Source organism: Notothenia rossii (genome assembly GCF_949606895.1).
Source record: "Notothenia rossii genome assembly, contig: scaffold_322, whole genome shotgun sequence".
In the NCBI taxonomy this organism is placed as follows: domain Eukaryota; kingdom Metazoa; phylum Chordata; class Actinopteri; order Perciformes; family Nototheniidae; genus Notothenia; species Notothenia rossii.
Genome location: NW_027639790.1, coordinates 11,140 through 35,214, shown reverse-complemented (window position 1 = coordinate 35,214; position 24,075 = coordinate 11,140). Strand labels below are relative to the sequence as shown.

The window sequence follows — 24,075 nt, the reverse complement described above, 5'->3', positions numbered from 1 at the left end:
AATAGAATTGTAGGGTTTTAAATGTACGTATTCAAATGATTTTTGAGTTGTTATTATTATAAAGAGGAAAGTACAAATTTTTTCGTATTTTAGACACAAACTATTGAACTTCCGGTACCGTTATTAGTAACTCTTGTTAACTTGACCCTCATCATCCTCCGAGGCCACCTGTCTGCTGCGATCCTTCTGGCCGGAGAACAACGGCGATCTGCGGCTACTTTTCTGCCGATAGTCGGGAAGCAGAACCGACCCGGAGGATTACCTGGAGGTAAGACAACAACCCACAGAACATATTGGTATTAAACTTATATATACTGTAGTGAAATCTCATGTTCTGAAGCTGCTTTGTTAACGATGTGTTTTGGTGATGATCAGGTCCCGTTCTTTCTTTTATGTGAAGCAAGCCACCAGCCTTCAGTATAGAAATCGCCTAATTTGTGATTATCGTCTATTTTCGCCAAGGTCGATACAATATTAACTGTTTTAATTCATTATTAGGATGCATACTTTAATTCGGCTCACAATATAACACATTAATGAAGCTACAAACCGTGTGCACAATCACATTGGGATTTCCATTATATGCAACCTTTTAAGGATACACATGTGCACCTTCAAAACAACAAGGTGGTATACTCGTATACTTTTCTAAGTATGCCGATAAGCAAAGCAACATTTACGTGTTATAATATTGAAAAAAACATGGGAGTTTTGCTCTATTAATCAACACACATTAACAGGTGTGTTTCTGTCAGACTGGAAACAGTACAGTAACTCATTAATTATGGATGGTTGTTGTTCATACATTTTTAATACGTCACAACAGGTGCACCATGGTAGGCAGAGAACAAATACACAATTACCTCAACAGAAGTACAAATACAGGTGTTTGCATGCTGGAATAATGCCAGTGTTGTAAGGACATTTACTCAAGTATTGTACTTTGTTTGACATATTTGTATTTTACTTTCCATTTAATGCTTCTCTGTACTTCTACTGCATTACATTTCAGAGTTAAATTTCATACATTTGACTCCATTACATACATTTTAACACCCACAGTTACTTTGTACACATAATAACACATGATATGGTATAGTGAAGTACTGTACTACTAATCTACACAGTGTTTAATGCATCTAATATATATATAATATATGTTGCAAATTGACAAACTGCTCTTACAACAGGATCATATTAACCATAATCATATAACACTTAAAAGATCCATTCTGCATATTGAGTTCTTTTAAGACTTGAAGAACATTTAGCTGATACTTCTGTACTTTTACTTTGAAATCAGGACTTTTCCTTGTAGTGGGGTATTTTAATTAAGGCCATAGTATTTGTACTTTCACTTCATTAAAGGATCTTAGTACTTCTTCCAACACTGATTAATGCTAACTTTCCTACCTACATTACTCAGTATTTACACTTCAGTGTTTTGCACAAAGAAACCCACTAAAAGAGGATTAACAATATGAGCTGTCCTTTGTTCCCCAGTAAAGATTATGACCTGAAACACACCTGAGTTGCACAAGAGCTTCTACACGTGAGGAGGAAAAGCAGATGAGTTCTGTGGGAACTGAGAGAAGAGCAGCTGGAAAGAGATTCACTTTAGAATTCCTGTTCAAAGAATAAAAACAAACATCGTAAAACTTATGTGAGTTTTGGCATCTCCATCCACGTTTCAACAGATTTCCTGCTGACATTAACTGAGGCGGCTCCATAAACATTATACGGTATGTTATTCAAAGTTAACATAAATAAATATAACATGGTGCAATGTCACTGAGTATATGTACTCAGGAATTGTACTTAAGTGTACATTTAGGGTATTTAAAGTACTTTAATTGAGTATTTTCTTTTCATGCTACTCTAAATATTGTTATTTTTACTTTGTCACATTTATTTAACACCTTTTGATTACTTTACATTACATGTTACTTGTTAGACGCTTTTATCCAAAGCGGACTCCCCGGCATACTTGCCAACCTTTAGACCTCAGAAATCGGGAGCATTTCAAAATGCAAAATTGGAGGGGGGGAGGGGGGTGCTAGTGGATCGCGGGAGCTGTTAGATTAACATTAACATGCTTATTGTAATTGTAAGTGCACTGCCTTGCGGCCTGTAGCACCGTCCTTGATGGAGCATATGTGTGGGCTGGACCTGTATTTTACAGGAAAGGAGTGAGCAGAGAGTAGAGTAGTTGTCGATTCTTGTTCTGTTTTCTGTGAATATCTGCCTCACCCTCTCAGACTTTGAGTTGCGCGCGCTACTAAAGAGACGTGTTACCATGGAAACCAAACAATGGTGTAGCTGTATTAAAGTCCGAGTGGAAACAGTCTTGTGTAAATCTGATTTTGTCAGAAAATCGGGAGAAATATGACCCCGGGAGGAAACCGGGAGAGGGCAATGAAATCGGGAGTCTCCCGCGAAAATCGGGAGGGTTGACAAGTATGCTCCCCAGGCGCCGTACATAATGGCAGCCCACTGCTCCTAACACTAGGATGGTCAAATGCAGAGAAACCGTTTTGTTACATAGTACCTGAACTACGTAACGACAATAAGTTTAACCTTCAATCTTCTTCATACTCAATACTGTGGACAATCCCCAAAGGAGCACTTTGGGGTGAAGTGTCTCAGGGACACAACGACATGCTGACTGCAGTGGGGTTTGAACCTGTGGTCCTCTGATCCCAACACCAACGCACTCCCTTTAAACATTCAGATGTGTGCAGTGAAAGACACAAGACCTTTGTCGTAAACTAAAGTAGCCAACAGTTTACACAAGAACAGCTTGGTTTATAATAACTAGCTGATTGTGAGACAATGAATTGGCATCTAAAAACCTTACATCATTTAATCTATTTTTTGTATTATACATTTTTACAGGATGAGTGAGGGTTACATTACGTTCGATATTTCATGACACCAAGAAATGAATTGGCAACAAAACGTGTCCTAAATGAGATAATACCAAGTAATACTTCACCCTAGGGCTGAACGATATACCGTGTCATGGCGATAACCGCGATATGCGCATGTGCGATATTCACATCGCAGGGACGAGCGATTATTATTATTATTATTATTATTTTTTTAATTATTATTATTATTATTATTTTTTTTAGGGCGTTCGATATTAAGTAGGTAAATTAACTCAAACACGTCATGTTACAATTATTTTGCTGCTTGCTACAAAAGGAAAACTTGCGCGGCTCTCATGTCAGGGGCACTTGAGTGGAGTGACATGCAGGCTCTGAGTCTGCATGCACAGCAAACAGCTGTTTCAGATGCCTTTGCCGGTGTTCCACCATATGAGAAAGGTTCAAAACCGCATAAAGGAGCTGGTGTATAGCTGTTCTTCATTTTATTTTTATAATGTTGTTTAAAAGATGTCCACTACTTTGCTGCTATTTGCACAAAAAAGGTTTTAATTGTGGAATAAAAAGTGAAATGACCTATTTGGTCACGTCTGTTAATTCCCTAATGTGAGAATGAAGCTTCCTATAGTTTCATGTAATACGTTTAATCTCTTGGATCCCTTCTGGACCCCACTCTCCTTCATTCACAGATGAACCCCCTTATCTGAGGGGAAGCAACCTGCATTATGATGACATGTTGGATCATGACTTAAGGTTTGATGAGTCAACCATTTAAGATCCAGACGTCCGTGACTAAAATCCTTCATCCGGTTAAATATAGTTAAAAAAAACGCAATATATATCGCAGGGGAAAAGAATATCGCAATGTCAGTTTTTTTCAATATCGTGCAGCCCTACTTCATCCCCACTCATGCTGGTTTTTTTAATGTTTTATTTCATAGCAGTAGTATTACTTATAGTACTTATATTTGAATGCTGTTCTCACCACTGAGTAGAAGTAGAAAATGGCAAGTAAGTAAATAAGTACTCAAGAATTCTGTTTCTGTGTTTCAGGTGTGTGTGCGATGAGGATGTGAGGTGTGTGTGTGTGTGTGTGTGTGTGATGGCGTCCTCGTTCTCCCCGCTGCAGGTGGGGCGTCTGCAGGGTCTCAGAGCTCAGCTGCTGCGGCGCTACGAGCACCGGACGCTGGTTTCCTGTCTGTCGGGGCTGTATGGCTGCAGGTGGACGAGAGAGAGGAGAGAGAGGAGCAGGAAACAGCCAGAGGACTGCTGCTGCAACAAGGTGAGGCAAGGAGAGGGAGTAGGAGTCATTGAAGGGGGGTTTCATTCCTTATTTTTCTATCAAGCCACTATGCCTTAAACCAGGGGTGTCAAACTCAAGGCCCGGGGGCCAAATCCGGCCCGTGACTTCATTTTCTGTGGCCCCACAAGAGCTTGCAAAGAATATTATATGTTTATTATGCCGATTTACAGAAGCACGTTGTCCATAAACTACATGTCCCACAATGCATTTAAATATGCCTTTTTTCTTAGAATGTGCCCTTTTCTCAGAATTTGACTCTTTTTTTCCCAGAATTTGGCTTTTTTTTAAAAATCATTTTGTGAGATTCTCACTGGAGAGACTTGCAATTATTTGGCTCAGACTTCTGCTTTCAGACGTAGTTAATTATGAAGTTATTACCCTATCTGATAATAATCCAATGCAGTATATAACATTATTTTATAATGTAATATAATACATTATTTTATATATGGATTTTTATATAGTCTTAAAGCTACAACCGGCCCTTTGAGTGCAGCCCTAATGCTGATGTGGCGATGAAATTGAGTTTGACACCCCTGCCTTAAACCATGGTGTCCACACTTTTGAATTGGCCCTCATCAAAGTAGAATGGAATATGGCCCACTTTTCAAATAAATTCAAGTTTAAAACATTTTCTAACAAATATTAGTTGAAAAAAAAGCCCAATAACTTGTTTGTATAACCACCTTGAAATATACCCTCCACATTTCCCCTTAATGAGAAATCTGAGGCTTCTGTTTTAAGGAATGAGCTTTTTTGTAACAAAATCAGTGAAACCCTAGAGAGCTGTGATGAATGCTGTTGGTTTTCTTAAAGCATGTTCAAGTAACAAACCTACATTTGATAGTTTTTGCTAATTTATAACTTAAATTAATAGGCAATATACATCAGCTCGTTTGTTCTGTATGAAGCCCCCCTTACAGGTGATGAGTTGCTTGGCCTCTGGTGGTTTGGATGATATTATGCAATGGGTTTGCAGGAGAGGACTCTTTAAAGTAGAGACACTACATACTGATATACACCTGAACCTCAGCAGGAGAGGACTCTTTAAAGTAGAGACACTACATACTGATATACACCTGAACATCAGCAGGAGAGGACTCTTTAAAGTAGAGACACTACATACTGATATACACCTGAACATCAGCAGGAGAGGACTCTTTAAAGTAGAGACACTACATACTGATATACACCTGAACATCAGCAGGAGAGGACTCTTTAAAGTAGAGACATTACATACTGATATACACCTGAACATCAGCAGGAGAGGACTCTTTAAAGTAGAGACACTACATACTGATATACACCTGAACATCAGCAGGAGAGGACTCTTTAAAGTAGAGACACTACATACTGATATACACCTGAACATCAGCAGGAGAGGACTCTTTAAAGTAGAGACACTACATACTGATACACACCTGAACATCAGCAGGAGAGGACTCTTTAAAGTAGAGACACTACATACTGATATACACCTGAACATCAGCAGGAGAGGACTCTTTAAAGTAGAGACACTACATACTGATATACACCTGAACATAAGCAGGAGAGGACTCTTTAAAGCAGAGACACTACATACTGATATACACCTGAACATCAGCAGGAGAGGACTCTTTAAAGTAGAGACACTACATACTGATATACACCGGAACATCAGCAGGAGAGGACTCTTTAAAGTAGAGACACTACATACTGATATACACCTGAACATCAGCAGGAGAGGACTCTTTAAAGTAGAGACATTACATACTGATATACACCTGAACATCAGCAGGAGAGGACTCTTTAAAGTAGAGACACTACATACTGATATACACCTGAACATCAGCAGGAGAGGACTCTTTAAAGTAGAGACACTACATACTGATATACACCTGAACATCAGCAGGAGAGCACTCTTTAAAGTAGAGACACTACATACTGATATACACCTGAACATCAGCAGGAGAGCACTCTTTAAAGTAGAGACACTACATACTGATATACACCTGAACATCAGCAGGAGAGGACTCTTTAAAGTAGAGACACTACATACTGATATACACCTGAACATCAGCAGGAGAGGACTCTTTAAAGTAGAGACACTACAACATGTATATGAATTTCCACTTTCTGTGGCAATAAATGTGTTTTTTTTAAAAGTTAGTTTAATTTAAATTGTTTCTTCTCTGCGTACAGCTGGAAGGCGTCTGCTTGGCTCTGCTGGTCGCAGCTTTCTGCTTAACGCTGGTGTTTCTCTACTTCTGGGGACAGGCTAAGAACGACTACAATGACTTTGACTGGTGGGTGAAATGATGCTGACGTTACACTCAAATGGTAAACACTCAACAAAGAAAGAAGCTGGGGGCAGTTATCGTGCAGTATTTAAGGATTTGATGTGCAATCACATGTGCTGCTGTGTTTGCACAGTTTGTCTATGCTGGTCTGGCCCTCCAGATGTTTCGAGCTGAATTATTATTTTAAATACATTTAAAAGGTATATCATATGAATTTCAGTCTCTTCTTTGTGAGGTATAATATGGTTTGTATACATGCAGTTCCCCTAATTATTACCTCCTTCCTAATACTTCCAGCACTCTTTGCTCCAAACCATTCCTATCTCCAAACTGGGGCTGCTCAATTCATCGTATTTTAATCGCAATTACGATTTTTGGCTTGCAACGATTATGAAAACAACGTAATCTAAATAAAACGATTATCTTTTTATGTTTTTTTATTTAAAATATATATTTTTTTAATTGGTTTTTCAGCTGAATTATACTTAACGTTCAGGGTAATCAACTGTTAAAAACATACTGTTAAAATTTTTTTTTCAATAAATGGATGTTATCAAAGTAAATGGATAATCGTTTTTAATAATCGTGATATCAATTATTGACCCAAATAATCGAGATTATGATTTTTGCCATAATCGAGCAGCCCTACTCCAAACTGGAATTTCATTTTGACATCCACCACACATTTCCTGAATGCATCTTGCACAAAATATGTCCGCCGACCTACAGAAAGATAGTTGCTTAATTTGTTCTGAGATCACTTCTGTAGCTGCATGATTTAAACGTAGTTGACCTCTTGACCTCTTGACCTCTTGACCTCTTGACCTCTTGACCTCTCCTCTGTTTCCCCTGCAGGTTCACCTTCAGTGCCCTGGGCTTCTGGTTCCCCTGGTCTCTGGTCCTGCTGGTCGTCGCTGCAGCTTTCTTCACCTACGTTACCGTGCTCATGGTGAGGAAAACACTCCATACTTTAAAGGTCACCTATTGTACAGAATCTACTTCTTCATGTCTCTTCTACATAAACATGTGTCCCCTCTTCTTCATGTCTCTTCTACATCAACATGTGTCCCCTCTCCTTCATGTCTCTTCTACATCAACATGTGTCCCCTCTTCTTCATGTCTCTTCTACATCAACATGTGTCCCCTCTCCTTCATGTCTCTTCTACATCAACATGTGTCCCCTCTTCTTCATGTCTCTTCTACATCAACATGTGTCCCCTCTCCTTCATGTCTCTTCTACATCAACATGTGTCCCCTCTTCTTCATGTCTCCTCTACATCAACATGTGTCCCCTCTTCTCCATGTCTCTTCTACATCAACATGTGTCCCCTCTTCTTCATGTCTCTTCTACATCAACATGTGTCCCCTCTTCTCCATGTCTCTTCTACATCAACATGTGTCCCCTCTTCTTCATGTCTCTTCTACATCAACATGTGTCCCCTCTCCTTCATGTCTCTTCTACATCAACATGTGTCCCCTCTTCTTCATGTCTCTTCTACATCAACATGTGTCCCCTCTTCTCCATGTCTCTTCTACATCAACATGTGTCCCCTCTTCTTCATGTCTCTTCTACATCAACATGTGTCCCCTCTTCTTCATGTCTCTTCTACATCAACATGTGTCCCCTCTTCTTCATGTCTCTTCTACATCAACATGTGTCCCCTCTTCCTCATGTCTCTTCTACATCAACATGTGTCCCCTCTTCTTCATGGCTCTTCTTCATCAACATGTGTCCCCTCTTCTTCATGTCTCTTCCACATCAACATGTGTCCCCTCTTCTTCATGTCTCTTCTACATCAACATGTGTCCCCTCTTCTTCATGTCTCTTCTACATCAACATGTGTCCCCTCTTCTTCATGTCTCTTCTACATCAACATGTGTCCCCTCTTCTTCATGTCTCTTCTACATCAACATGTGTCCCCTCTTCTTCATGTCTCTTCTACATCACCATGTGTCCCCTCTTCTCCATGTCTCTTCTATATCAACATGTGTCCCCTCTTCTTCATGTCTCTTCTACATCAACATGTGTCCCCTCTTCTCCATGTCTCTTCTACATCAACATGTGTCCCCTCTTCTTCATGTCTCTTCTACATCACCATGTGTCACCTCTTCTCCATGTCTCTTCTACATCAACATGTGTCCCCTCTTCTTCATGTCTCTTCTACATCAACATGTGTCCCCTCTTCTTCATGTCTCTTCTACATCAACATGTGTCCCCTCTTCTTCATGTCTCTTCTATATCAACATGTGTCCCCTCTTCTTCATGTCTCTTCTACATCAACATGTGTCCCCTCTTCTTCATGTCTCTTTTACATCAACATGTGTCCCCTCTTCTTCATGTCTCTTCTACATCAACATGTGTCCCCTCTTCTTCATGTCTCTTCTACATCAACATGTGTCCCCTCTTCTCCATGTCTCTTCTACATCAACATGTGTCCCCTCTTCTTCATGTGTCTTCTACATCAACATGTGTCCCCTCTTCTTCATGTCTCTTCTACATCAACATGTGTCCCCTCTTCTTCATGTCTCTTCTACATCAACATGTGTCCCCTCTTCTTCATGTCTCTTCTATATCAACATGTGTCCCCTCTTCTCCATGTCTCTTCTACATCAACATGTGTCCCCTCTTCTCCATGTCTGTTCTACATCAACATGTGTCCCCTCTTCTCCATGTCTCTTCTACATCAACATGTGTCCCCTCTTCTTCATGTCTCTTCTACATCAACATGTGTCCCCTCTTCTTCATGTCTCTTCTACATCAACATGTGTCCCCTCTTCTTCATGTCTCTCCTACATCAACATGTGTCCCCTCTTCTTCATGTCTCTTCTACATCAACATGTGTCCCCTCTTCTTCATGTCTCTTCTACATCAACATGTGTCCCCTCTTCTTCATGTCTCTTCTACATCAACATGTGTCCCCTCTTCTTCATGTCTTTTCTACATCAACATGTGTCCCCTCTTCTTCATGTCTCTTCTACATCAACATGTGTCCCCTCTTCTTCATGTCTCTTCTACATCAACATGTGTCCCCTCTTCTCCATGTCTCTTCTACATCAACATGTGTCCCCTCTTCTTCATGTCTCTTCTACATCAACATGTGTCCCCTCTTCTCCATGTCTCTTCTACATCAACATGTCCCCCCTCTTCTTCATGTCTCTTCTACATCAACATGTGTCCCCTCTTCTCCATGTCTCTTCTACATCAACATGTGTCCCCTCTTCTCCATGTCTCTTCTACATCAACATGTGTCCCCTCTTCTCCATGTCTCTTCTACATCAACATGTCCCCCCTCTTCTCCATGTCTCTTCTACATCAACATGTTTCCCCTCTTCTTCATGTCTCTTCTACATCAACATGTGTCCCCTCTTCTTCATGTCTCTTCTACATCAACGTGTGTCCCCTCTTCTTCATGTCTCTTCTACATCAACATGTGTCCCCTCTGTGGAAAGAGACTCTGAAAGTTTCAGGAACAAAGATTCTCTCTCTTTTTGATCCATTTCTATAAAAACCTGTCTGAAAATGAGCTGATCAGATTTTGGCTACTTCATGTCATAACGATGTTTTGTCTTGTGTAACCATTAGCCAATCAGCAACCAAGGTAACCCCCCCCCCCCCCCCCCCTTATCAACTGAATCTCCTCCTAGAGCACCATTGAGTTCTTTGTAACCAAATGTCTCTCAGAGGGGCGTGGGGAGGGGCTCCTTATTTCCATCTAAAGTAACAGACAGAGAATCAGCACTTTGGAAACAGGGCTGAAACAGAGGGGATTATGGGTAATGCTGCAATGATCTGTTTGGTGTTTCAGCCAATCAGAGACAGGTTCTGTATATATCTGAGACCTGTGATATATTGATGAAAAACGGTCTGATAGGGGGACCTTTAACATTTATTCAGGATATTGAGTCTTTTTTCTGGTATACCCAGAATGTATTTGAATGTGGGGTTAGTGTCTCCTCGTGTGGTTCAGTGTAAAGGTCTCAGTTTATTACATTATCACCTCAGGTGTGTGTGTGTGTGTGTGTGTGTGTGTGTGTGTGTGTGTGTGTGTGTGTGTGTGTGTGTGTGTGTGTGTGTGTGTGTGTGTGTGTGTGTGTGTGTGTGTGTGTGTGTGTGTGTGTGTGTGTGTGTGTGTGTGTGTGTGTGTGTGTGTGTGTGTGTGTGAATCACTTGTTGTTGCCCCGGGACGTTCTCTGTTTGGTCATCGTCGTCAGCATCTGGCTGATGTACGAGGTCAGCAGGTCGTCCATTTTATAACCCTGAGAGGTCAGAGGTCAAAGGTCAGACACACTGCACTACGTACATGCTTATTCATCGGGATGTGTGGCTCTATTGCTTTTAAGTGATGTGCTGTTCAAGGTAAAACTTTTGTTTTGATTAATTCCCAGAAAACAAATATTTAAAAACCTTTCTTACCAAAAATGACGCTATTTCTTGTGTTTTTTTTGCCAAATAACCATTTTAATAGGTTTTTAGCCACATTTCTTGCATTTTCCCACTAAAAGTAAAACTTTTGTGTGTGTGTGTGTGTGTGTGTGTGTGTGTGTGTGTGTGTGTGTGTGTGTGTGTGTTCCTCGTGCAGCTGCTGGCGGTGTGTTTGCTGTCAGAAGGTCAGAAGCTTTATTTACACTGGAGTCACAAGGTAAGTCTCTCACACACTCAAAGTCTAATGTCAGCTGCTAATTACTGATTTGATTTAGTGTGTTAAATATAACAACATCATTGTGATGGATCAGGCTCCTCCTCCTCCTCCTCCTCCTCATGTTCATCTTCCTGTTGTTAAGTCCTGTGGTTTTGCTCTCCTGTAAGGCACGATGATGAACTGTGGAGTTCTGTTTCTCCTCAGATTGGGATCGCTGTGAGTCTGACGTTCTCCATCGTAGCGACCGCTGTGTTATCTGACCTCTGGAGCAAAGAGCTGACCACGCTGCTGCTCTCCTTCCAGGTCTCTAAATCTCTCAAATATCTAAAAAGAAAACGTGCAAATGAAATAAAACCCCACATATCAAAATGTGTTTGTAGAAGTGAAACATGTAAAGGTCTACAGGGCTGAAGTCAATTCAAATGAAAACTGATCCACACATTTTTACTTTCGATATATGACAGTATTTTTCAAAGTTCAAGAAGTGTTAATGTCTCCAGGTGACTGCTCCAGATGGGAAAGATCTGATCTTGAACTCTGAAATAAACAATAATTAATTATAACAAAACCAGAAAGAAATATTTAAAAATGTCAAAAACGATTTCTTACTTTTGATGAAGTTCTAGAATTCTTCTGAATAAATTCATATCATTTAAATCATTACTGACCTAATTTTTTCAATTTCAAGATTTTCTTTTTACATCTTAAAAGGAAAAAAATGTGACATAAAATGTGGACAAATTTCGAGTTAAAAGAAAAAGGACTGAAAGTGTGTAAAATAAGATCTTAATCCTAAAAGAAAAGATAAAGTGTAAATGAAATGAGACCCCACATATCAAAACGTATACACAAGTGAAAAAATGAAAAGATCTACAGGACCAAATTAAATTCATATTCAACCTAAAAAAAAAACTTGAATCCGCTTATTTTTACTTCCAATATGATAGTATTTTTAAAAGTTCAAGAAGTGGTTGTTTTTTAAATAAAATCTCGGGTGTATCTCCAGATTCCTGCATCTGCTCAGTGTGATTTCCTCTCCTTATAGAAATATTAGTATTACTTTATTCAGAATTTTTCTGAAGACATACCTAATATGGGCGGCTGTGGCTCAGTGGATAGTGCGCTGGACTTCGAATCAGGGGGTAGGAAGTTTGAGTCCCACTGCAGTCAGTATGTCGTTGTGTCCCTGAGACACTTCACCTAGGGCTGCTCAATTAATCGTATTTTAATCGCGATTACAATTATGGCTTGCAACGATTACGAAAACAACGTAATCGAAATAAAACGAGAATTTTTTTATTATTATTACTTTTTTTTTTTTTTTTTTAAATCTTTTTTTTTATTGGCGGTTTTTCAGTTGAATTATACTTAAATAATGGATTTTTCCAAAGTCAATGAATAATCACATTTAATAATCGCAATTACAATTATTGACCTAAATAATCGAGATTATGATTTTTGCCATAATCGAGCAGTCCTAACTTCACCCCCAATTGCTCCTGTGGGGATTGTCCACAGTACTGAACGTATGTAAGTAGCTTTGGATAAAAGCGTCTAATAAGTAACATGTAATGTAACATACAGTAAGTAGGTACCCGATACTTTGACATGGCGTACGAGAGAAAAGAAAAAAAGCTGGTTATTACATTGACAATTTACTGAGAATAGTCTAAAGCTGCCAGTCGACAGCATCGTAGGCATAAACAAAAAGGCCGAGGGTAACCCACTACCAGAAGTATTATTTTGCCGCTCTGTCTCCAGGTGACTGCTCCCTTCCTCCACGTGGGGGGGGTCTTCCTGCTGACCGCTCTCTCCTGGCCCGTCGCTCTGCATTTCTTCGGCATGACCAGCAGAGGTGAGGAGAACATCTGGCTCTTTGAATTTACTTTTTGTAATGATTATGTACTTATATTTGTATATTTCTGGCCATGTGTAAATGCTAACTGGTGTAAAAACTTAATCCTGAAAAATATATTACTAAAATAATGAGAGTTCTCTCTGTGTGTTTCAGTGAGGGGGGGGCTGATCCTGGGGTTTTACCTGAGCTTCCTGTCCGTCCTCTATCTGGTTCCCCTCGGTCTCTACTCTCCTTGTATCAAAGAGATCGGGACCCTCGGACCCCCGCCGGCCCTCATCGGACACAGAGGGGCCCCCATGGTGAGCGGGAAACAAAACTTTATAAAATATAGATAGGTTGTTACTTTTTTTTTAATACTTTTTTTCAATTAATTTAATTCATCCCAACATTGTATTCTATGTTCAAGATACAAATTCATTTTTATACATGCAGTATAAATAAAACCAAACATAGAAACATGTCTTAGCATATGCCTTGAATACAAAAGCAAATATGGTAAAAATATACAATACATATAAAGAAGGGAATCAAAAATGCGAATATCTAATTTTATGTTTTAATTATTATTTTTCTCGTATTAACAGAACGTCTCTTTTTAAAAACGTTTTATTTATGATTTAATTAACCTGTACATGTTCAAAATACAAACATGTGTTACAAAGAATACAAGACAAACAAACATGACTTATCGAATGCCTTGAAACCACCAGAGAGCCCACAGGGATGTGTTGAAGGTAATTGTTTATGTTGTTTTTAATACTCAGACACATTGACAAAGAAAAGCAGCAAATTCACACATCTGATAACACTGGGTAGATTCACGTGAAAACATGACCTACATAATGACTCGATTGAAAAAGTTGCTGCTCTAATAAGGTCATGGAATAATTCTGAAAGAGTTGAACCCTTTGACGTCAAGAGGAAACATTTGTAGAGTTTAGATACAAACAGAAAGTGTCAAACCAAAACATACTCTGGGATATTTGTTCTGGACTTTTCCTCACATCCTTCCTGCCCCAGCGGTTCGGAGTCTCACTTTTGGCTCTTTTAAATATTTACATTCCTCAGTGAGAGAGCAACTACATTCCCTGACTGCAGCAGGATCTACTGATGGTTAGATCAGAAGCATTCATTGTCATTTATACAAGTACAATGAGAAGAGTAGACAGGGTGTATGCAGGAATCCTGAAGTCAGATTTAAGACCTTTTTTAAGACCCTTTCCATACATTTTAAGACCTCATCTCCACTTTGAGTTTTAACCGGTTACCTTGGCGACACACTTGACCTCACATTGACTATATACAGTATTGAATGCCCTTCCTCCTTATCTTCCAACTATTTGGACGCAGACTTGCATTTCCCCATAACGATGTTGCTTAGCAACCGGCGTAAACGGACCTTCGTGCTAAGCAGTGAGCGTGCGATGTCCTGTTCAGATGACGTCAAACCCAACGGGATGCCATAAATAAACTACACAGAATCACACTACACACCTACGCAATGATTACATTCAGGCAGACTGTAGAATACAACCTCTCTGGACAATTTATATACTTATTGAGAACAAGCTACAAAATGTAACACCTTGGAAAATGCCGTTTAATACTTTTTAATAGCCTTCATTTTCACTAAATTGATTTATCAACTTTTATACATCTGTAGGGTCTGCACTGTCCTCTACAAAGTGTGTGGATTCAGTGACATATCCATCAGGGAGGGGAGAGGGCTGCTTGTATGACTCTCAGAAGCCTCTTCACTTCTTCTGGTGTGTTTATATATCCAGTGTTTTGTGTAACTGTGTTCCAGCTGGCTCCAGAAAACACTCTGATGTCATTTGAGAAAGCCGTGGAAACAGGAAGTGAAGGTCTGGAGACGGACGTCACCATCAGGTCAGTCAGCCGCTGGATATATATATATACTGGATATATGGAAGATTATTTGCCTTTTATTGAAAATATAACATGTTTTTTGTCATGGGTTGATACTATAATGGTTGTCTGCATGAAGACTCTGAATAAAATTGAACTTTCTAGTATAAAAAAGTAGAATAAAGTGTATAGGATTTTGTAAGATTTTGAAAAAAAGTAATGTTATAGCTTTCTAATATACTGGAAAAAGCCAAATAGGAAATAGCAGTTGATATCTGATCCGTGATGCGTACTTTTTTATCATCGATGTTGATATACAGTTTAGATTTCCCTGACATGTTGACCACAATAACAAATAAAGGGAACCGACAGATTACATTTCACTCATGACATTTGATAACATGTGATAAATAAGTACACGTATTGATTGATCATCATGTCCTGGTTGCAGTGTGGACGGAGTCCCCTTCCTGATGCACGATCAGACGCTGCGTCGGACCACCAACGTCCAGCACGTCTTCCCCAACAGAACCAACACGGCCGCCTCCTTGTTCAGCTGGAGCGAGCTGCAGAGCCTCAACGCCGGAGCCTGGTTCCTCTCCGTGAGTCTCAGGAGAGATAAACGGATGGAGACATATATATATAAATATGATGAATATCTTTTTTAATTTATTTGTGATCTCATTTTTATTGAGATGAATACACAACATGTACAACCAAAAGCACACAGTGGCGATTCTAGATTCTGTGGGGGCCCTAGGCAAAGATTCACTGGGGGCCCCACGAACCAGCTTTTCATCACCACGCACCACTGTATTTTTTAAATACAGGAGGAAATAAACAGCTGGAAAAATATAATTATGATGCATAATTTGACTGTTATAATTGTATAGGTTTAACTGTAATATAATGTATGCATTTTTAGTTTTAACCTTTGTGTATTGTGTATCACTACTGCTTTATAACAGCGGATTAGTTTGTTTATTATTTTTAACCATTCTTTCTTTTTTTAATTTGTAAAACTTCTTACTAAATTCCACACCCTTTTTTATATTCTTATAACTGCACAGCTCTTCCACTTTAAATTCTGATAAACTTCGCATTTCTGGAAATGTTCCGAGCAGTTTTCATACGTTTATTGCACTTTCTTTTTTGTATACATATTTTACATTTTTAAAATAGTTTTAATTCAAGTTTGCTCCTTTTTTTCAACAAATGTTCTCATATTACTGTGTTTAAATGTGCACCCTTATTCACTAAAGCAAATTGCCTGCATGTGTAAACCTACACTAGGCAATAAACCTAATTCAGAACATCACATTAGAGATAGTAAACATAGATATTGACTTTACATGTTGCGTAACAGGACGAATGGCAGTTAATTCCCCATCACAACACCCCGTCCCCCACAATGCACCACTCTCTGTGCTCCCTGTTGCATCACTGATGAGTTATTGATGTTTACAGAGCGACCCGTTCAGCACCGCCGGCTCTCTGTCTGCAGAGGAGCGTCTGCGCGCCGCCCAGCAGCCCGTCTGCAGCCTGCAGGCCTTCCTGCAGTTGGCTGCGCAGACAGAGCAGCTGGTGATCTTTGACCTCTACCGGCCCCCCAGAGGTCATCCGTTCAGAGACACCTGGATCCAGCGCACGCTGGAGGTCATCCACAACGAGTCCTCCATCAACTCCTCTCAGGTCAGTGCTCCTCCTGCTCTATCCACACTGAGGGGGGGCTTCACTGAGGGGGGGCTTCACTGAGGGGGCACTAAAGACGGAAATAATGTCTAAATACTGGCTGCAGTTTGAGCCTCTAACCATCACTTAAGGTGTCTGTCTGTCTGTGTGTGTGTGTGTGTGTGTGTGTGTGTGTCTGTCTGTCTGTCTGTCTGTCTGTCTGTCTGTGTCTGTGTCTGTGTGTGTGTGTGTGTGTGTGTGTGTGTGTGTGTGTGTGTGTGTGTGTGTGTGTGTGTGTGTGTGTGTGTGTGTGTGTGTGTGTGTGTGTGTGTGTGTGTGTGTCTGTGTGTGTGTAGGTGCTCTGGCTGCCCTCTGACCTCCGCTCTCTGGTGCATCTCTCCGACCCTTCCCTCCAGCAGACGTCGGGCAGCCGGCTCCCCCCGGAGGATCTGCAGAGAAACAACATCCTGAGACTCAACCTGCACTACAGCGACATGTCCACTCAGAGCCCCAGGTGTGTGTGTGTGTGTGTGTGTGTGTGTGTGTGTGTGTGTGTGTGTGTGTGTGTGTGTGTGTGTGTGTGTGTGTGTGTGTGTGTGTGTGTGTGTGTGTGTGTGTGTGTGTGTGTGTGTGTGTGTGTGTGTGTGTGTGTGTGTGTGTGTGTGTGTGTGTGTGTGTGTGTGTGTGTGTGTGTGTTTGTTGCTCTTACAAAAAAAATCACTGGTCCCCGGCTTGATCTTGAATCTCAGGATCCACGTATTTGTGATCCTCTCCAGAATGGAAGTAGTCATCACATACAGAGCATCAACTAGTTCCTGAACAGTGTCCTTCACATGCTGATATCCAAGAGAGGGAGTTCCACAGTCACTAGATGGAGGAATAGAAAGCAGTATTCAATGTTTACTTCAGATTAGCTCCACGTCAGAAATGATCATGCTTGTCATATGTCTCTCTCCATAGAGGCTGAGTCATCATGTTAATCACATAGCTATCATATGCCTCAAACAGTCCTGATGCTCTTCTAGGTAATCACACATCCTGTCATGTTCACAGCTACAGTTGGGATACCTTTGATGTCATGTGACTCTCATGTTGGAAGAGGACATTCAGTATTTTCCCAACAGTTATCATATTTTCTCTTCTCTCGTGTCTCAGTGCGTACTCAGCGGGTAACGTCAGCACTAACCTGTACGTGGTGACCCAGCCGTGGCTCTTCTCCCTCGCCTGGTGCTCAGGGGTTCAGTCGGTCACCACCAACAACCCCCAGCTGCTGAGCTCCATCACCGCCCCGCTGTTCCTCATGGTAACACTCAACCACACTGTGTACAAGTACTCTGAATGTGTACTTGAGTATTTCCATGTAATGCACCTCTTCCCCACTAAGTTTTGAAGCACAATTGTTCAATTCAATACGTATGTCCGCCAACAAAATAACTTTAATCCATTTGATATTTACATATAGCCCCTTAATAAATGTACTGTCCATACTTTGCTTTTTATGGTATCCATTTAATAAAAAGTGCATTTAGTCTTCCTCATGGTAACACTTCACCACACTGTGTACAAGTACTCTGAATGTGTACTTGAGTATATCCATTTTATACTAATGTACTTTAAACTCAACATTAATTGTACATACGGTCCCTTAATAAATGTTTTGTCCATACTTTGCTTTTTATGGTATCCATTTAATAATAATTTTAGTTTTGCCCCGCTCTGCCTCATGGTAACACTTCACCACACTGTGTACAAGTACTCTGAATGTATATTTGAGTATTTGCATTGTATGTAACGTTTAACCTCTTCTCCACTAAGTTTTAGATGCACAATTGTACTTTGAAATCAACGATATTTGTCCGACAGGAACAACTTTACAGTCCATTTGATATGTATAGCCCCTTAATAAATGAAATGTTCAGTTCTTCTTGTTTTTATGGAATTAAACATGAAGTGCATTTAGTTTTATATGTTTCAACGCTTCTCTTCTGTATCTGTGTGTGTCTCAGAGTCCAGAGGAGTACAACCTGATGTGGATTCTCACTGATCTGCTGTCCCTGCTGCTCATCATCCTCTTCTTCATCTTCCACTGGTGATTTAAACACACAGTTTGTGCATCCTTAACTCTTACTAAAACAGCTAATACCAAGCTGTAAATCTGTGTCTAATCCTTTCAAAGGAAAAGCAGCAGGACATCTTCACAATTGTTAGACAATTAGATAAACAGATCAACTCTGTGGTTGAGTCCAGTTTTTATCACCTGAGGCTCCTGTCAAAGATAAACCGGTTTGATCCTTTGATCCTTTGAGCGTGTAATTCATGCCTTTGTTTCTACGCGTCTAGATTACTGTCATGCTCTTTATGCCGGCCTAAACAAGACCTCGCTGGCACGCCTGCAGCTGGTACAAAACGGTGCGGCTCGGCTGCTTACAGGAACCCGCTTTCATGAACACATCACACCTATTCTGGCTTCCCCCGACTGGCGTCCCTCCACTGGCTTCCCCCCACTGGCTTCCCCCCACTGGCTTCCCCCCACTAGCTTCCCCCCACTGGCTTCCCTCCACTAGCTTCCCCCCACTGGCTTCCCCCCACTGGCTTCCCTCCACTGGCTTCCCCCCACTAGCTTCCCCCCACTAGCTTCCCCCCACTGGCTTCCCCCCACTGGCTTCCCCCCACTGGCTTCCCTCCACTGGCTTCCCCCCACTGGCTTCCCTCTACTGGCTTCCCTCCACTGGCTTCCCTCCACTGGCTTCCCTCCTCTGGCTTCCCCCCACTAGCTTCCCTCCTCTGGCTTCCCTCCTCTGGCTTCCCCCCACTAGCTTCCCTCCTCTGGCTTCCCTCCACTGGCTTCCCTCCACTGGCTTCCCTCCACTGGCTTCCCTCCACTGGCTTCCCTCCTCTGGCTTCCCTCCACTGGCTTCCCTCCACTGGCTTCCCCCCACTAGCTTCCCTCCACTAGCTTCCCTCCTCTGGCTTCCCTCCACTGGCTTCCCTCCACTGGCTTCCCTCCACTGGCTTCCCTCCACTGGCTTCCCTCCACTGGCTTCCCTCCACTAGCTTCCCTCCACTGGCTTCCCCCCACTGGCTTCCCCCCACTAGCTTCCCCCCACTGGCTTCCCTCCTCTGGCTTCCCTCCACTGGCTTCCCTCCACTGGCTTCCCCCCACTGGCTTCCCTCCACTGGCTTCCCTCCACTGGCTTCCCCCCACTGGCTTCCCCCCACTGGCTTCCCTCCACTGGCTTCCCTCCACTGGCTTCCCCCCACTAGCTTCCCCCCACTGGCTTCCCTCCTCTGGCTTCCCTCCACTGGCTTCCCTCCACTGGCTTCCCCCCACTGGCTTCCCTCCACTGGCTTCCCTCCACTGGCTTCCCCCCACTGGCTTCCCCCCACTGGCTTCCCTCCACTGGCTTCCCCCCACTGGATTCCCTCCACTGGCTTCCCTCCACTGGATTCCCCCCACTGGCTTCCCTCCACTGGATTCCCTCCACTGGCTTCCCTCCACTGGATTCCCCCCACTGGCTTCCCTCCACTGGCTTCCCCCCACTGGCTTCCCCCCACTGGCTTCCCTCCACTGGATTCCCCCCACTGGCTTCCCTCCACTGGCTTCCCTCCACTGGCTTCCCTCCACTGGCTTCCCTCCACTGAGTTCCCTCCACTGGCTTCCCCCCACTGGCTTCCCCCCACTGGCTTCCCCCCACTGGCTTCCCCCCACTAGCTTCCCCCCACTAGCTTCCCTCCACTAGCTTCCCTCCTCTGGCTTCCCTCCACTGGCTTCCCTCCACTGGCTTCCCTCCACTGGCTTCCCTCCACTGGCTTCCCTCCACTGGCTTCCCTCCACTGGATTCCCCCCACTGGCTTCCCTCCACTGGCTTCCCTCCACTGGCTTCCCTCCACTGGCTTCCTGTCCATTTTAGAGTTCATTTTAAGATTCTATTGTTTGTTTTTAAATCGGTTAATGGGCTGGCCCCTCAGTACATCTCCGACCTCTTACAGGTGTGCAATAAAGTGGATTAGATTGTGAGCTGGCACCATGAAATGTTTTTACATGAGAAATGATATTGAGACATAGTAGAGTATAATTAAAAGCAGCATGACATTCCTCACAAGTAGAAGTACTCCACATCATCTGGAGCTACCCCTCTCGTTAGAACGACTGCAGAGAGGACGTGTGACCGGGTTCAAGTGTCTCGTGTTTATTGTTCTGCAGGTGGAGAGAGCGCGGCCTGGCTTTCTGCTCCGGCACTAAAGTCTCTCTGGATAACGGCACGTACAGCAAGTTCAAAGCAGGTGAGCTGCTTTTAGACTAATGTGAGGAGAGGAAGAATTAAAGAGATGTATAGAAACATCCGAGACACTCAGGAGTTCATACTTTACTTTAACATGTGATTGTGTATCGTACTACGACTTTCTTATTAACTCTTAATATTATTTTGCAATGCATTTTATCCTATGACTTTTGTTTTCTGTTTTCTGTACAGTTTTTCTTTTATGACGTACTACACTTTGACTTTATAATTACTTTTGTGTTATGGCATTCTAGGACTTTTTTGGACAGAGTATAACAGGACATGTTGGGTTATTTGTACGGCCGACAAGTTACTTCAGGCTCTGACAAAACACCAAGAGAACACCCTATTCTCAACTAAATATTTGGTAAATTAAAATATAGCCGATATATAATTAATCTATTAAAGAGCCCATGTCCTGCTTTTCCGGTTATTACCCGTCCCCTTGTGTGTTATGAAGGTTTCTCTGCATGTAAACGGTCTGCAGAGTCAAAACCCTCAAAGTACACCCTGTAGGGAGTAAAACTCTAACACAGAGAAGACCTGTCTATGCTGCCCCAGAACGCCTCGTGGGACATTTCTCTTTTTCCATTGTTTGCTTCCTGGGTTCTGTGACGTGTGAACACCCAGATCAACAACAAATGACCGGATTGGCTCAAATGGACCAATCCGCGGAGCCCCCCAGACACCAGGATCCTTTGGCTAACTAACAGGGAGTCCCATTGACTTGCATAGAGCTCCCTGGTTGGTAATAGACGAGTTGGGATGGTGGAGAAATGCTCTCCGCAGACCCATTCTCACAGCGTTAGAAACCTTTTTCTGACTCAATATCAAAACACACTTATTGTTTTTACTTCGGCTGTGAGTGTTTGTGTGCTCAGGATGAGTTTCGCTTGTTCTCACTGTATCGCCGACCCGGAAACCTGTCCGCTCCTCGCAGCAACGAGCCTCGCAACGTCCCGACCAATCAGAGCACACTGGGCTCACAGGGAGGGGGGGGGCGGGGGGGAGGGGGGGGGCAGGAGCTCCAACAAGCCGTTTAGGACAGTAAGTGAATACACATACTATACAGAGATGCTGGATGAGGAACCAATGTGAGTTTGGAACATTGAACAATTTAAATCTATTCTAGTAGACCTCAACAATGGAATTATGATCAGCAGAAATGGCCGTGACACGGGACCTTTAAGTTGCAACGACTATTAGGTTTGATCCTGTAAGGCAGATCTGCTGCTGTCATGTGGAAATGTTTTCTACACAGCTATATATTCCTCATTCCTAAATGTGACTCCTGTTTTGATTTCTGTTAAGTGACTGAATTTAAAACGTTTCTTTAACGCTCACCTGTCCGTCTTCCTCCTCTCAGAGATGAGTGACATCTGGTCCGTCTCCAGCGTCAACTCTCAGGGAGAGAGGACGTCCAACCTGGCAACCGTGACGCAGCACTAACATCTGGAAACAACTCTGATAACATCTGGAAACAACTCTGATAACATCTGGAAACAACTCTGATGACATCTGGAAACATCTCTGATGACATCTGGAAACATCTCTGATAACATCTGGAAACATCTCTGATAACATCTGGAAACATCTTTGATAACATCTTGAAACACTGATGACATCTGGAAACATCTCTGATGACATCTGGAAACATCTCTGATAACATCTTGAAACACTGATGACATCTGGAAACATCTCTGATGACATCTGGAAACATCTCTGATGACATCTGGAAACATCTCTGATGACATCTGGAAACATCTCTGATAACATCTGGAAACATCTCTGATAACATCTGGAAACATCTTTGATAACATCTTGAAACACTGATGACATCTGGAAACAGCTCTGATGACATCTGGAAACAGCTCTGATGACATCTGGAAACACTCTGATGCATCTGGAAACACTGATAACATCTGGAAACATCTCTGATGACATCTTGAAACAACTGATCACATCTGGAAACACTCTTATCACATCTGGAAACACTCTTATCACATCTGGAAACAATTCTGACATCTGGAAACATCTCTGACAACATCTGGAAACATCTGATGACATCTGGAAACATCTCTGACGACATCTGGAAACAACTCTGATCACATCTGGAAACATTTCTGATCACATCTGGAAACATCTGGAAACATCTCTGACAACATCTGGAAACATCTCTGATAACATCTGGAAACACTGATGACATCTGGAAACATCTCTGATGACATCTTGAAACATCTCTGATGACATCTTGAAACATCTCTGATAACAGCTCTGATAACATCTGGACACAGCTCTGATGACATCTGGAAACATCTCTGATCACATCTGGAAACATCTCTGATTACATGACATGTCAATTGTTAGACCCTTTTATCCAAAGTGACTTACATACTCAATACTGTGGGCAATCCCCACAGGAGCAGTTTGGGGTGAAGTGTCTCAGGGACACAACGACATGCTGACTGCAGTGGGGTTTGAACTTGCTATCCTCTGATTCGAAGATCAGCGCACTAACCCACTGCGCCACACGCCTCCCTGATAACATCTGGAAACAACTCTTATAACATCTGTTATCCCCCCTCCAAATATAAATACTGCCCCCACTTTGTTTTAATGAAATATATTGACACAAACATATCTTATTGTGAGTCGTTTTTTTTGTCACACACAAACTCAGGTTGAAAGATTAAAGGAGTTATTCTCGTGTATTCTCATTTTAGAACGGTTGTTTCTGCTTGTTTTAAGCGCACATACTGTCACAAGGTGCTGAGCAACACAAAAGCATAAGGTAATATATCACATTGTGAGTCTTTCACACACAAACTCAGGGTGGATGGTTAAAGTGGACCTATCATGCTATATTTGAATAATATAGTGTAGGACCATACCTATATAAGGCATATTTATACTTTTTATTTTCAAAATGCCAAACAGATCATGCATTTTAGCCATTCCTCATTTCGCTCAATTTAACACTGTCTTTGTATCATTGGCTGATTCTGTGAGAACAGCACCATCTACAGGCCTGGCATATGTACTACAGCGTCTCCAGCGCTTTCCAACGGCAATGTCCGTGGCTGTCTCCTCCTGATTGGTGGAGTTGGCCCAATAGCCGTAGCGCCACTTCTGTGACGTCATAGAAGTGTTCAAATCTGGATCAGTCTGGATCAGATCCGTTGCAGCCCCTTTTTAAGAGATTTGGGTATGGAGGGAAAAAGAGAGGGTTGTGTTTTCTGACACTTGGTGAGTTCCCTGGAACACCGGGGACACATCTTCATGTA

At 42.1% G+C, this 24,075-nt stretch overlaps 1 protein-coding gene across 1 annotated transcript; it reads left to right on the top strand.

Moving 5' to 3' along the window:
• Positions 1–22,362, top strand: LOC307027409 (glycerophosphodiester phosphodiesterase domain-containing protein 5-like). Its single transcript, XM_079695649.1, has 16 exons — positions 1–268; positions 3,942–4,170; positions 6,373–6,476; positions 7,326–7,419; positions 11,051–11,110; positions 11,315–11,413; positions 12,872–12,965; positions 13,122–13,267; positions 14,776–14,858; positions 15,289–15,439; positions 16,305–16,529; positions 16,865–17,022; positions 17,664–17,811; positions 18,515–18,597; positions 20,713–20,792; positions 22,158–22,362. The coding sequence occupies exons 2-16, from the start codon at positions 3,991–3,993 to the stop codon at positions 22,238–22,240; spliced, it is 1,788 nt and encodes a 595-aa protein (XP_079551775.1). The 5' UTR covers positions 1–268; positions 3,942–3,990; the 3' UTR covers positions 22,241–22,362.
• The last annotated feature ends 1,713 nt before the right edge of the window (positions 22,363–24,075 follow it).